At 34.9% G+C, this 13,436-nt stretch overlaps 1 protein-coding gene across 1 annotated transcript; it reads right to left on the bottom strand.

Annotated features, from left to right (window-relative positions):
• Positions 1-11,833: 11,833 nt before the first annotated feature.
• On the bottom strand, positions 11,834-13,063 carry LOC107916540 (thioredoxin H1). Its single transcript, XM_016845811.2, has 3 exons — positions 12,683-13,063; positions 12,258-12,380; positions 11,834-12,161 (listed from the first exon to the last, which is right to left on the bottom strand). The coding sequence occupies exons 1-3, from the start codon at positions 12,767-12,769 to the stop codon at positions 12,012-12,014; spliced, it is 360 nt and encodes a 119-aa protein (XP_016701300.1). The 5' UTR covers positions 12,770-13,063; the 3' UTR covers positions 11,834-12,011.
• Between the last annotated feature and the right edge of the window lie 373 nt (positions 13,064-13,436).

The raw sequence follows: 13,436 nt of genomic DNA, 5'->3' as shown, positions 1-13,436 counted from the left end.
GATGACATCTTGGTCTATTCAAGAGATGAGACCGAACATGCTGAGCATCTGAGGCTAGTGTTGCAAATTTTGCGGGATAAGCAGTTATATGCTAAGTTCAGTAAGTGTGAGTTCTGGTTAAGAGAGGTTAGCTTCTTGGGTCATGTGGTATCCGCATCGGGTATTCGAGTTGACCCGAGCAAAATTTCAGCCATACTTATCTGGAAGCCTCCGAGAAATGTTACCGAAGTCCGGAGCTTTCTAGGGCTCGCCGGTTATTACCGACGATTTGTCAAAGGTTTCTCGATGATAGCCACACCAATGACGAAGCTACTTCAAAAGGATGTTAAGTTCGAATGGACGGAGAAATGTCAGAAAAGCTTCGATCAACTGAAAACTCATTTGACAGAAGCTCCAATTTTGGTGCAACCCGAATCGGGTAAAGAGTTTGTCATTTATAGTGACGCATCCCTACTTGGGTTGGGTTGCGTATTGATGCAAGAAGGTCGAGTTGTGGCCTATGCGTCGAGACAATTGAAGCCACACGAGAGAAATTATCCGACCCATGATCTCGAACTAGCCGCCATTGTGTTTGCATTGAAAATATGGCGACATTATTTGTTTGGTGAGAAGTGCCATGTGTTTTCGGATCACAAAAGTCTCAAATACTTGATGACTCAACGAGACTTGAATCTGCGACAAAGACGTTGGCTTGAGTTGTTGAAAGATTACGAGCTTGTCATTGATTACCACCCGGGAAAGGCTAATGTGGTTGCGGACGCCTTAAGCCGGAAATCACTGTTTGCTTTGCGAGCGATGAATGTACACTTGTCTGTTCTACCTGACAATGTGTTAGTAGCTGAATTAAAAGCCAGACCATTATTGACTCATCAAATTCGTGAAGCTCAGAAGGTCGATGATGAATTGGTTGCAAAACGAGCTGAGTGTGTTCCGAACAAGGAATCGGAGTTTTAGATTGATGATGATGGTTGTTTGAGGTTTAGAAGTCGTTTGTGTGTTCCAAGGAATTCGAAACTCATTCCGATGATTCTGAACGAAGCCCATTGTAGCCGAATGTCAATTCACCCCGGGAGCACGAAAATGTACAACGACTTGAAACGTCGATTTTGGTGGCGTGGTATGAAACGAGACATCTCCGACTTTGTTTCGAGATGTTTAATATGTCAACAAGTGAAAGCGTAACATCAAGTGCCTTCAGGGTTACTTCAGCCGATCATGATACCCGAGTGGAAATGGGACCGAGTCACAATGGACTTTGTGTCCGGACTGCCATTGTCCGCAAGTAAGAAGGATGCGATTTGGGTTGTTGTTGATAGGCTGACTAAGTCGGCTCACTTTATCCCCGTGCGTACGGATCTTTCATTGGATAAACTAGCCGAATTGTATGTCTCTCAGATTGTGAGATTACATGGAGTACCTATTTCTATCGTGTCGGATAGAGATCCGAGATTCACCTCACGATTTTGGAAGAAATTGCAAGAAGCTTTGGGTACCAAGCTGCATTTTAGCACCGCTTTTCACCCCCAAACCGATGGACAATCCGAGCGGATAATTCAGATACTCGAGGATATGCTGAGATGCTGCATCCTTGAGTTTAGTGGTTCATGGGAACAGTATGTACCTTTGATTGAATTCGCTTACAACAATAGTTTTCAATCAAGTATTAAGATGGCACCTTATGAGGCTTTGTACGGTCGTAAATGCCGTACGCCATTGTTTTGGACCGAGCTTGGTGAAAGTAAAATTTTCGGAGTTGATTTGATTAAAGATGCCGAACAGAAAGTAAAGGTGATCCGCGAAAGTCTAAAGGCAGCCACGGATCGTCAGAAATCGTATGCGGATTTGAAACGAAAAGACATTGAATATCAGGCGGGAGATAAAGTGTTTCTTAAAGTTTCGCCTTGGAAAAAGGTACTCAGATTTGGCCGAAAGGGCAAGTTGAGTCCGAGATTCATTGGGCCATACGAAATATCCGAACAAGTCGGTCCAGTTGCGTATCGATTGATTTTACCCCATGAACTTGAAAAGATTCACGATGTCTTTCATGTTTCAATGCTTCGACGTTATAGATCCGATCCGTCACATGTGATTAATCCCTCAGAAGTTGAAATTCAATCTGACTTGAGCTATGAAGAAGAACTGATTCGTATCCTAGCTCGTGAAGTGAAAGAGTTGCGAAATAAAAAGGGTTCCGTTGGTTAAGGTGTTGTGGCTCAAACACGGGATCGAGGAAGCAACCTGGGAACCCGAGAGCTCGATGAAAGAACAATATCCAAACCTATTTACCGGTAAGATTTTCGAGGACGAAAATTTCTTAAGTGGGGGAGAGTTGTGACAGCCCAAAATTGACCCTAGTCGGGAAGTGGTTTCGGGACCGTTAAACCGAGTCACCGAAATGTTTGAATGTGATATTTATTGTCTAGAATATGTAACTATGAATGTGTGAAAATTTCAAGCTTCGATTTAGTCGATTGCATGTGAATTAAGTCAATAGGACTTATGTGAGAAAATTTTAAAATGTGATAGGTCAATGCGTAAGGACCTATTAGTGCATGTGGGAAAAAAGGGGGGACTTGCATGTCAAATTCCCCCTCCTAATAAGTAGTGGCCGGCCATGCTATGGGTGGAAACATGTTGGGAACATGTTGGCCTAGTGAGGTATGTAGGATAAAATATAATAAGAAGTATGGGGAAATAAAGAAAGGGAAAAAGGAAAGGATGTGTGTAATTGTTTCTTCCCCTCCCCATTGCCGTGAAAGTAAGAAGGAAAAACAAAAAAAAAGTGTCCATCTTTCTTCATTTCCCCTTGGCCGAATGTTCTAAGGAAGAAAGAAAAACAAGTTGTGTTTTTTTTGGTTCTTCTTGGCCGGATTGAAAGAAAGAATTGGGGCAAAAACATTCGGTCACTTGAAGCTTGAGAAGGGGGGGATGGGTGAAGAAAACTAAGTGTTCATCTTTGTTTCTTCTAAGCCGAATGTGAAGGAAGAATAGGGGAGAAACACCACTCGGTCATCCTAGGCTTAAACTAAGGTAAAAAGTTTATGTTAAAATTTGATTTTGGGAATGAATAAAGCTTTCGGCCATAGTAGTCAATAAAGAATATGGCTGTTGTTTCATATTAATTTGGACGAATCATGGTGGATGGGCGTTTGAGCCAAACAAATGATCATATGTATGCATTAGATGCCAAGTAGAAAGAATCGGCTATCATGTTGGATGCTATTGCCGAATATGAACTTGGTTATATTTGAGTAATGTATGTGTTTTGAGTTGACGGCATGAAAAGAAGGCTTAAAATGTGTTATAAACAAATTATATGTTAAACTAAGGTTTGCTAAATTACCATTTTTCCTTGCCGAATATGTGCTTAATTAAAGAAGAGTTTGTGTTGAATGTTTAAATAATTTAGATAATTATTAATCTAAGTCTAAGCTAGGTAAAGTAAATGATTGTGGCTTAATTGTTTTAGGGCAAGTGGCTATTATGGTGAAATGCAAATTCGGTCATGGAATTTAATGTATTTCTTATTGAATTTTGATAAATTTTGTTATAAGAAATATTAAGGATGAAATTGAGTTGGCTATTTAAATGTCATTAATTTTTGGTATTAAGTTGAATTGGAAAGTTGATAAATGTGTAAATATGACTTAGGGCTTATATAAGCATTCGGCATTAGATAAGGAGAGAGAATTTGATAGTTGATGTATATGTAAATGGGTAGTGTTAATTGAATGTGATTTATTTGGTGATAATCGTAGTGGTTAAACTAGTTAAATTATTGATTTAGCTCAAGGAGTTGAAGGAGGTGAATCGAGCAAAGGCAAAGAAAATGTCATCGAGTAGCCGAGTTGGAACCGTCTTACCCAACACAAGGTAAGTCATTAAGCATGTAGTTGGTATTATTTCAAATGGTCATAATGTTTATGTATTGATATTGAATGGAATGAATAAATATACATATATATATATATATGCATGTACGGATGTGATGATGAAATTGTTGAATGAAAAGAGGTAAGATGTACTGAGTTGTTGGTCTCGGCACTAAACGTGCGGGTATAACCATTTATGACCATGAGATTGGCGCTAAGTGCGCGGGATTAAATTGTACAGCACTAAGTGTGCGATTTGACTATGTTGCACTAAGTGTGCGAAATGAATATGATGCACTAAGTGTGCGAATTGACCATGCGGCACTAAGTGTGCGAGTTTGACTATGTAGCACTAAGTGTGCGATTTGATTACGTAGCACTAAGTGTGCGAGTTGATTATATAGCACTAAGTGTGCGGACTCAATATACATTCGTGAATCATTATGGACACTATGTGTGCGACACTATTGAGTCGATCGCGGACAGCGGATCGGGTAAGTGTCTTGAGTACATGGCTAATAGGTGCTATGCTTATACTTGGTGTTGAGCTCGGTAAGTTTGAACCTATGTGACAAATATACTTGAAGTCACGTACATAAAATTTATCGTAGGATGGGTGAAAGGCCGTTTAGTCGTTTGATTGTAACGAAAATAAATTGATTTATGAAAATGCTTCAATGTCCTAGTGATGAGTATATGGAATGTGAATGCATGAATTGATATGAAACTGATTCGATAGGTTGGAGGAACTATGGTATGGTTCGGTATGGATGGAGTAAATTGTCTCGTTCCATTTTGTTTCCTCTTGTGATAATGTTATTGATGGATGGTAGTGCATTGCTTATGACTTACTGAGTTATAAACTCACTCGGTGTTTCCTTGTCACCCATTATAGGTTGCTTGGACTCATCTATTTTTGCGGGGTCAGGCCGTCATTGAAGTCATCACACCGGATAGCAAGTTTTGGTACCTTCTTCTTAGTTGGCTTAGAAGAACATTTTGGCATGTATAAGCTATTACGTTGTGTTTGAACTTTGGCATGTAAACTTTAAGCCATGCGAAAATGGCACGAAGGTTCGATTGAGTTGGATCAAGGGTAGGCATGAAATGGACCTAGTTACTTTCGTAACAGATGCTGGCAGCAGCAGTGTCATGAGATTGAAAAATCACTAAAAATAGTAGGAGTGGAATTAATTGATGAATAAATTATGTAATCGAAGCTCGATGAGTCTGTTGTCATGAGAAAGTAACGAAAAGATCATATGGGCAGTATATTAAGAGATAATCAGATTTTTGTGGGACAGGGCCAGAACGGTTTCTGGATTCCCTGCTCCGACTTTGGAAATTCAATATAAATTAACCAGAGATAATTAGGGGTCGTACCATATATGTACAGATTCCTCTCTGAGTCTAGTTTTCATAGAAACAAACGGCATCAGTATTGAAGCCCCGTGCAGGGAGATATCCAGGTCGTAATGGGCAAAGGTCAGTGTAGTCGACCCCTGCAACATGGGAGACTTTGACTAATAAACTGTACAAATTGGCCCGACCAAAAATTCTAGAAAAAAATACATAGATGGGCACATGAGTCTAGTTTCTGGGAAAAATCACGAAACTGATTTTCGAGTTACGAAACTCAAGATATGATTTTTAAAACGACTAGTACACAGATTGGGCAGTGTCTGGAAAATAAATTTTATAAGGGGTTAAAGTCAGTTAACACCTCGTGTTCGACTCCGGTGTCGGTTTCGGGTTCGGGGTGTTACAAATCGGGCCGAGTGTATACAACTAGATGGAAGAAGCTAAAAGTCAGCCAACACCAATGGTAATAAATGGTAACTTGTTTTTCACTAAAGGGGATGTTTTTACTGATGTAAGAGAATATAAGAGCATTACAGGAGCTTTACAATATGTAGTGATAATCAGACCATATATTGCATTTGTAGAAAACAGAATATGCCAATTTATGCCTAATCTATTGGACTTGTATTTCAAGGTAATAAAGAGAATTCTGAGGTACTTGAAGGGTACAATTGATTATGGTATTATGTTTAAACTAGCATCTAGACTGTCTATTGAAAGCTTTGCTCATGTAAATTGGGGGTCAGACATAGATGATCGTCATTCTAGTATAGGGTATTGTGTAATCTTTGGAGAAAATCATGTTTCATGGTGTTTGAAGAAGCAACAAGTAGTTTCTCATTCAACAACGGAAGCTAAATATCACAACTTAGCATTTGCACAGTTGATGTTATGTAGCTTGAGTCATTACTTATGGAGCTCAGTATTCCTATGGATGATAAGTCAACAATCTGGTGTGATAATACAAGTGCGATTGTTGTGTTAGCAAATTCGTTTATGCACTAAAAGTTCAAGGACATAGAACTAGATTTGTTGTTAGTTCATTAAAAGGTGGCAAAAGGACAGTTGATCGTTGGTGAAGTTTCTGGATGATGGATGTGGTCAAGTGGAAGATGTGCTCACCAAGCCTTTTGTCTGCTCCAAATTTTTGCTGATTGAGGGAGAAATTAGGAGTGGTACTAACTGCCTTCTCAGCAAGAAGGTACTTCAACTTAATTGTGTTTCAGGTATGGGTTTATGTTCTGTATTCTTTATTCATTTTTTTATAGATTCAACAAGCTATAAGGAGAAGGGTGAATGTTAATGAGTTAGGATTAACTGTTGACTTTTCCTTAAAGTTGTTGTAAGCAGTTATATAGTTGTATTTTCTGTTGCTAACTGACAACTAATGGAGAAGTTGTTTAGGATATTTTTATTAGTAACAACAAAACTAGAGGTCCTTAGTTTATCTTTGTATAATTGATTAGTAACAACAAAACTAGAGGTCCTTAGTTTATCTTTGTATAATTGATTAGTAACAACAAAACTAGAGGTCCTTAGTTTATCTTTGTATAATTGAACTGGGCTCCTGTTGGGAGTAATTATAGCTAAACCAATAAAATTGATAGAGATTTTTCCTAAGTTCTTCCCTATTCTCTTCCTCTTTGCATTTCCACTTATGCTAATCTGTTTTGAATCAGTTTCTATTGTTTCTTGGAGCAATTCTTTCACTTGCCAACTTCACCAATTCAGGTTCTTTTATTGAAGGGAAATGGAAACAAGCTCAGTTTTCAAGCCGTTGGTTTTATTCTTTGTAGCATTGTTAGTGAATTCTAAGTTGATACAATGCAACATTACCTATGATAACAAAGCTATTCTCATCAGTGGACAAAGGAGAATCCCCATCTCTGATTTCATTCATTATCACAGAAGCACCCCAGGGGTGATTTGGTTTTCACTTCTCTTTCTTATTTTACCTAGAAAAAGAGGAAACGAAGATTGAATTTTGGGTTTTTTTTTTTTTGGATTTAGATGTGGGAGAATCTTATAAATAAGGCTAAAGATGAAGGCTTGGATGCCGTAGACACTTACGTCTTTTGGAATGGACATGAACTTTTTCCTGGCAATGTACCATCTTAAGATCTTAATTGGGCATATTTGAATTTTTGGGTTTTCTTTTTTTAGTTTATTTCTTAATCATTTTCTGTCCTTCGAGTAATTTTATTTTTGGAACGGTGTAGTATAATTTCGTAGAGAGATGTGACTTGGTATGTTTTATTAAGACAGTGCAAAAAAGTGGGATTATATGTTCATCTTCACATTAGACCTTATGTTTGTACAGAGTGGAATTTTGGGTAAACTTAAAAACTTTTTACCCTGTTTAAGAGTAAATGCTTTGATAAAAAAATTGTAATTTTAGTTAATTCCATGGTTCCTGGAACCAAAAGCTCCCCATCATCCTCTCTCAGGTAAGAGATTCTTATATTTGGTTTTTATGGTTGATTTCTAGTTTTAGCTAGGATTTGGCTTTCAAAAAGAGAAGACATGGAAGCATGGTAAGAGCCTAAGATGCCAGTGGATGCTTTGGTCTAAATTTCTATCTACCAGGTTATTTGAACTTTAACTTGAGTAGAAGTTTTAAATATGCCTATTTATCAGACATAAGTATATTTTACTTTTCTTTTTGTTTTCTTGTGTATCTTAAAGTTCCTGAAGACTGATATCTTTATGTTCATGTTCAAATATGCATTGGACATGTATACTTAACAAAAAATAATGAGTCGGACTAATCATATATATATATATATACACACTATAACAATTTGATGTTCAATGTAAGGAAACATTCCTACGTGGCATATCTAAGAATAAGCTACTCGTTAGTATAAAAAATTATCATGTGTAATTATTAATAAATTAAAAAAAAAGCTTAATAGTTTTTAAAAAAAATCAATTAAGCCCTTACGACCTTTTTGCACCCAATTGATCCTTTGAACTAACAAAACTAGCTAAATAGACTTTTTGATTAACGTTGACCATTATAACGTTGACATGATTGTTAACAACGCTAATGTGATGCTTCATGTCAACGACAGTTGCTAATGTGGTAGTGCAACGCCAGCTGTCATGTCAACAAAAATAAAAAAAATTAATTTTTTTGAAAAATAAAAAAATAAAAGGAATATTAAATTCTTTTAAAAATTTTAATTTTTTAAAAAAATTTAAATTTTAAAAAAATGTTATAAATTTGTAAAAAAAATATTATTATAAAAATATTAAATAAATTTAAAAATAATAAAAACGATTTAAAAGTTAAGTTCAGAATGAATCTGGAGATACAGTTGTCCATATTCATTGAAGATTTTTCTAAATTATATATAATTTAAAAATATTAAAAATTTATTTATTTAAAAAATGATGTGTATCAATGTTTTAATTCTTTTTGTACCTTTAAGGATGTAATTTTATTTTTATTAATAGTATGTGTAAAGTTTCTTTTAATGTATGAATATGTTCAATTATTTAAAATTTTTAGGCTATAAAATAATATATACACATTTTAGGCTACACATGTAATAAAATAACTGACACATTTTTTTAATTGGATATATTCATACATTAAAAAAAAATTACATGTACGATTAATAAAATTAAATTGTTTTATTTATTTTATAAAATAATTTTTATACATAATAAAAGGTACCAATAATTTTTATTTTTATTTTTTAAAATTAAAGGTACCAATAAAATTAAAACATCAATAAACATCAATTTTTTTAAAGAAAATTAATTTTTGATATTTTTTAAACTATATAATTTAGAAAAACCATCTTAAACGAATCTAGATGTATATTTCAATAAAAAATTTTAAATATTCTTTTTAAATTTTTACTTTTTAAAAGTTTTTAATTTTTATTTTATTTTCTGCTAATGTCCACGTAGCATTGTCATTTGTATAAAAAATTATTCTTTTAGAATATTTATTTATTTTTATATATTTCTTTAATTTTTTATAATTAGGATCAAATTGAGATTATTTATAAATTTAGAGGATTAATTTTTTAAAATTATGAATAAATTTATATAATATGTAAAAATTAAAGGCTAAATTTGTTACTATACAAATTTTTTTTAACTGTCACGTAGTTGCGTTCGTGATTTTAACCGAAGTGACCAAAATAACTAAATTATGTAACGTGGATGCTTAAATTGTAAACATTTTTTTTTATTTTGGGTGCCTAAACTGAAACTTTTTGATAGTTGGATGACTATCTGTGTAGTTTACTCATAATTTTAATTTTAAAACAAATTAATTTAACAATATATATAAGATAAATAACCTATAAAAATTATTAATAATGTTATACCCCTTCACCACTCAAACGCGTGTTAGCACCAAACAAATCGTTGACCTTCTCATTCACTCCATCTAAAGTAACGCCTCGACAGGTCACTAGCCCTTTAACATCTTTGGGTAAGACTACTTGTTCCTCTCATAGGAAGCCATCCACCCGTTGTTTAGGTATGAACACTCTGAACTTCCTCCTGATGTGACCAGGAATCCATTTTGGCGCAACTACCTCATACCAATAAGGTCTCATGATATATGTCCTAATTATATTTTTGAGCTTTTTTGGCAATCAACTTTTGTTCTTTTTTTCAATGTGTTTTTTCTAACAGATTTAATGAAAATACCGTTAAAAAGGTTAAAGGGAATGATGTGAAATTTTATATGTGGAATATTTTTAATGAGATGTAATTTATTACTTAGATAATCCAATAGGACAATTACATATGGAAATAATAGAATAAATAAATAATACATTGAATTAAAAAATAACTCTTAATTTAAAGAAAATAAACATAATTATCAAAAAAATTAACTCAATAAAAAAACTTCTCAATAAACAAATATACAAAAGATTGAAACATTTTGAAAGAAAGAAATGATTGAAACCTCGAATTTATTCATTAAATCTGTTAAAAAATGCAGTTTGAAAAAAAAATCAAAAGTTCATGGCCAAAAAAGACTCAAAAATACAGTTAGGACCATTTTGATAAAACATGCAAATGTTAATGACCAAATTTATCATTAAGCTTTTTTTTTTTTTTATCTATCTTACATACCTTTACCCAATAATGAGAAGGTTTACCGAATTTGGTGCCCTGTTCAAGACTTGGCTTTTACCGTTAATCATTTCGTACAAAATTGTTGCTCATGTATCAACTACTATTTGGTTAGTTACCATGTTTTTAATTGAAAAAGATTCAGGGTGCCAGCAATGACTTTAAGGTTATGGCTAATGATCAATATACTTATGATAGTATCATGGAGGAACCAACTATGGACGGACCATTTATTAAAACCAGTTATGACTATGATGCTCCAATTGATGAATATTGTGAGAAAACTGAGGTCATTGCCACCAATTTTTCTCATTTCCTTTTCTTTCTGCGTTCTCATGGATCCAAACTTCTGTATATACATACAGCAACATTTACCATGGATTTTGTCTTTGAACTCTAAATTGTGACTGACAAGTGCTCCTCGTTTAGGTTTAATCCGGCGACCTAAACACGATCTTCTGAAGGAGCTTCGTAGAGCTATTAAACTATGTGAACATGCTTTAGTTCCTTCAGATCCTACTGTTACTTCCTTGGGAACCTATCAGCAAGTAGGCTTTTTATGTCCTGATTATTCTAATTATCTGTTGGTAGGATAATCCACAAATGAGTCGTTCTGCCAACGATGTTAATGTTGTAGTAAATGTAATTAGATATGTTAGTATCTCAATACAATATCTAAGAGTTAGTAATGATTGTTTTCCAGGCCCATGTATTCTCTCCAAAGCAAGGCAACTGTGCAACTTTTCATGGGAGACTTACAATGAAGACATTTCTTCTCTAGGGGAAAGCCCAAGAATCACAGTTCCTGGACTCTTGGAGCATCTGAATGTTACCAGCTACCTGTGGTACACAACCAGGTGAGGCACTTCATTTTGAAGCACCTGAGGTTTATCGAGATCTCGAGCATGAGCAAAATAAGAGATTATCCATAACTATGTTATGCAGACTCAACCTTGAGTTCAGCTAATAGTTTCTTCTGGGTTAAATTTTAATCCAGTGTTGACATCAGTCTGTTGGAATCATTTCTACGACGAGGACGAAAATCGACTCTCGATCATGCTCTTCATGTCTTCATCAACGGACAGTAATATGAATGAAACATATTGAGAGCACTCTACGGGACTAGGGAAAAAAGGGGATTCATACTTGCTGGAACAAATCACATTACACTTCTCAGCATAGCTGTCGTATTGCCGGTTTGTTGCTCTTGACCATGCTTATCTGGATGCAAATATTAGCTACATATGTACAGTTAGTTCGGACTATTTCTTCATCTATGGGTCCGTTGGGATCGGCGGCAAACATAGCAAGTGAACTGGACTTGTCTCAACCAAAACTTTAAAACTCAAAACAGTAAATATGGAAGTTTCTGGATTACTGATACAAATTTATGTAGGTGTTTAAGGTTAAGAGTGGTTCCAAGAAAGCCATGCTAACTAGGGTGAAATTCAAAAGAATAATATGGGATAAACAAGTATAAAAACATAGATAACTTATAGAAAGCATACACTAATTTAAATATAAGATAAGATCTGAAATAGAAACAAGGACAACAGGCAGAGAGAGTAGCCAAATATAAATACAACCACACATTATTTAGTGTCTGTCAGACATTCATAAGATCCTAGTTTCATAAACAACTCCAGACATCAAGTACATTTAAATGTTGATTCATGCTGTCTGCACCGAGGTAGATGAATGGAAGGCAATTTTCTGCTGCAATTCATCTTTCCTTGCACCCACAAGCTTGTCAATTATGGTGCCTCCTTTCAGAAACACAAAAGTTGGCATCGCCTCAATAGCCCACGACTGAGCGACAGACTGCACAATTACAAAGAGCATGGTGTAAGAAAATTTGACAAGTCAAAAGTTAAAATTACAGGCTTTTTAATTAAGCAATGGCTTAAGAGACCCTACTTTCAGTTCATCCACGTCCACCTTCAAGAATATGACGTTGGGCAGCTTCTTAGCAAGATCCACCAGGATTGGTGATATAAAACGGCATGGCCCGCACCATGATGCTGTGAAATCCACCACCACCTATCCAAATAAATCTTTTCTTAAGTATCATACATACAGATCTATAATTTATCATAACAACACAATAAACAACACCTAATACTTGTGATACACCACTAGTACATAACTGAGGACCTTGCTAAGAACTATACAGGACAAATTAAGCAGGAGATTACTAAGTCCTTCGCTGAAATCAGCCCAAGTTTACGTAGACAAAACCAATTTTTCCAAACAACCTAGCAAGCAAAATTTGGTAGCTAATACAAAGAAACAGCAATTTCTGTACCAGTTTTCTTAAGTTACAACAAAGAAAAGATATTTACCAGTTTGTTGGACTCGTTTCCCATCTGGAGCTGCTGCTGCCATGACTCAACAGTGTGGCAGGCAATTACTTGTCCCTCTTCAGCCATAGTTTTTTCACTTAACCTCAAAGCTTACAAATTAGGCAAAGCAAAATACTTTTTATCTTGTTTCCCTTGTGTTTGTTTGACAATTTCGATAGTGCACAATCCTTTATATAGAGGAGTTTAGAGGCTAATTACGAGAATGCCATAGGTAAAGTTCGGGAATCACGTGACGCATTCTCATATGTCAGTGACGGAATAATATTAGTGGTCAGCGGTGAGAATGGTTCCGCGTTTTCGTGTCCATGTAAATGGAACCCAAGTATGAAAGGCGCTTTTGAATTTGGAAGGACACGGCACGTACGTTACATGCGGCACCTGTTTAAATTAATAATAAAGAATCGGATTCAATGTGATAACGAAATTCAACTATTTTTAAAAATTTAATGTTGAAAAAAAAAAAAGTAAGAAGTCTAAAATGGATAAATTGCACTCAAGCTCATTAAATTATTAGTACATTTAAGCTTTGGTCATTTAATTTTAAAAAGTTATAAAATTGAGTCATTAATCTATTAGAAAATTTTCATTTAAATCATTATAATGTTAATTTTTTTTAATCGGGTAGTGAGGCTTGAGCGGCAATTTAACAATCGTTATGGTGGGTCAGTACTCATTGATGAGTAGAAGAACATATATTAGATCTAAGTTAATTTGATGATCGGTGTTGGAGATC

Source organism: Gossypium hirsutum, chromosome A01 (genome assembly GCF_007990345.1).
Source record: "Gossypium hirsutum isolate 1008001.06 chromosome A01, Gossypium_hirsutum_v2.1, whole genome shotgun sequence".
Classification (NCBI taxonomy): domain Eukaryota; kingdom Viridiplantae; phylum Streptophyta; class Magnoliopsida; order Malvales; family Malvaceae; genus Gossypium; species Gossypium hirsutum.
This window is presented reverse-complemented; position numbering and strand designations above follow the sequence as displayed.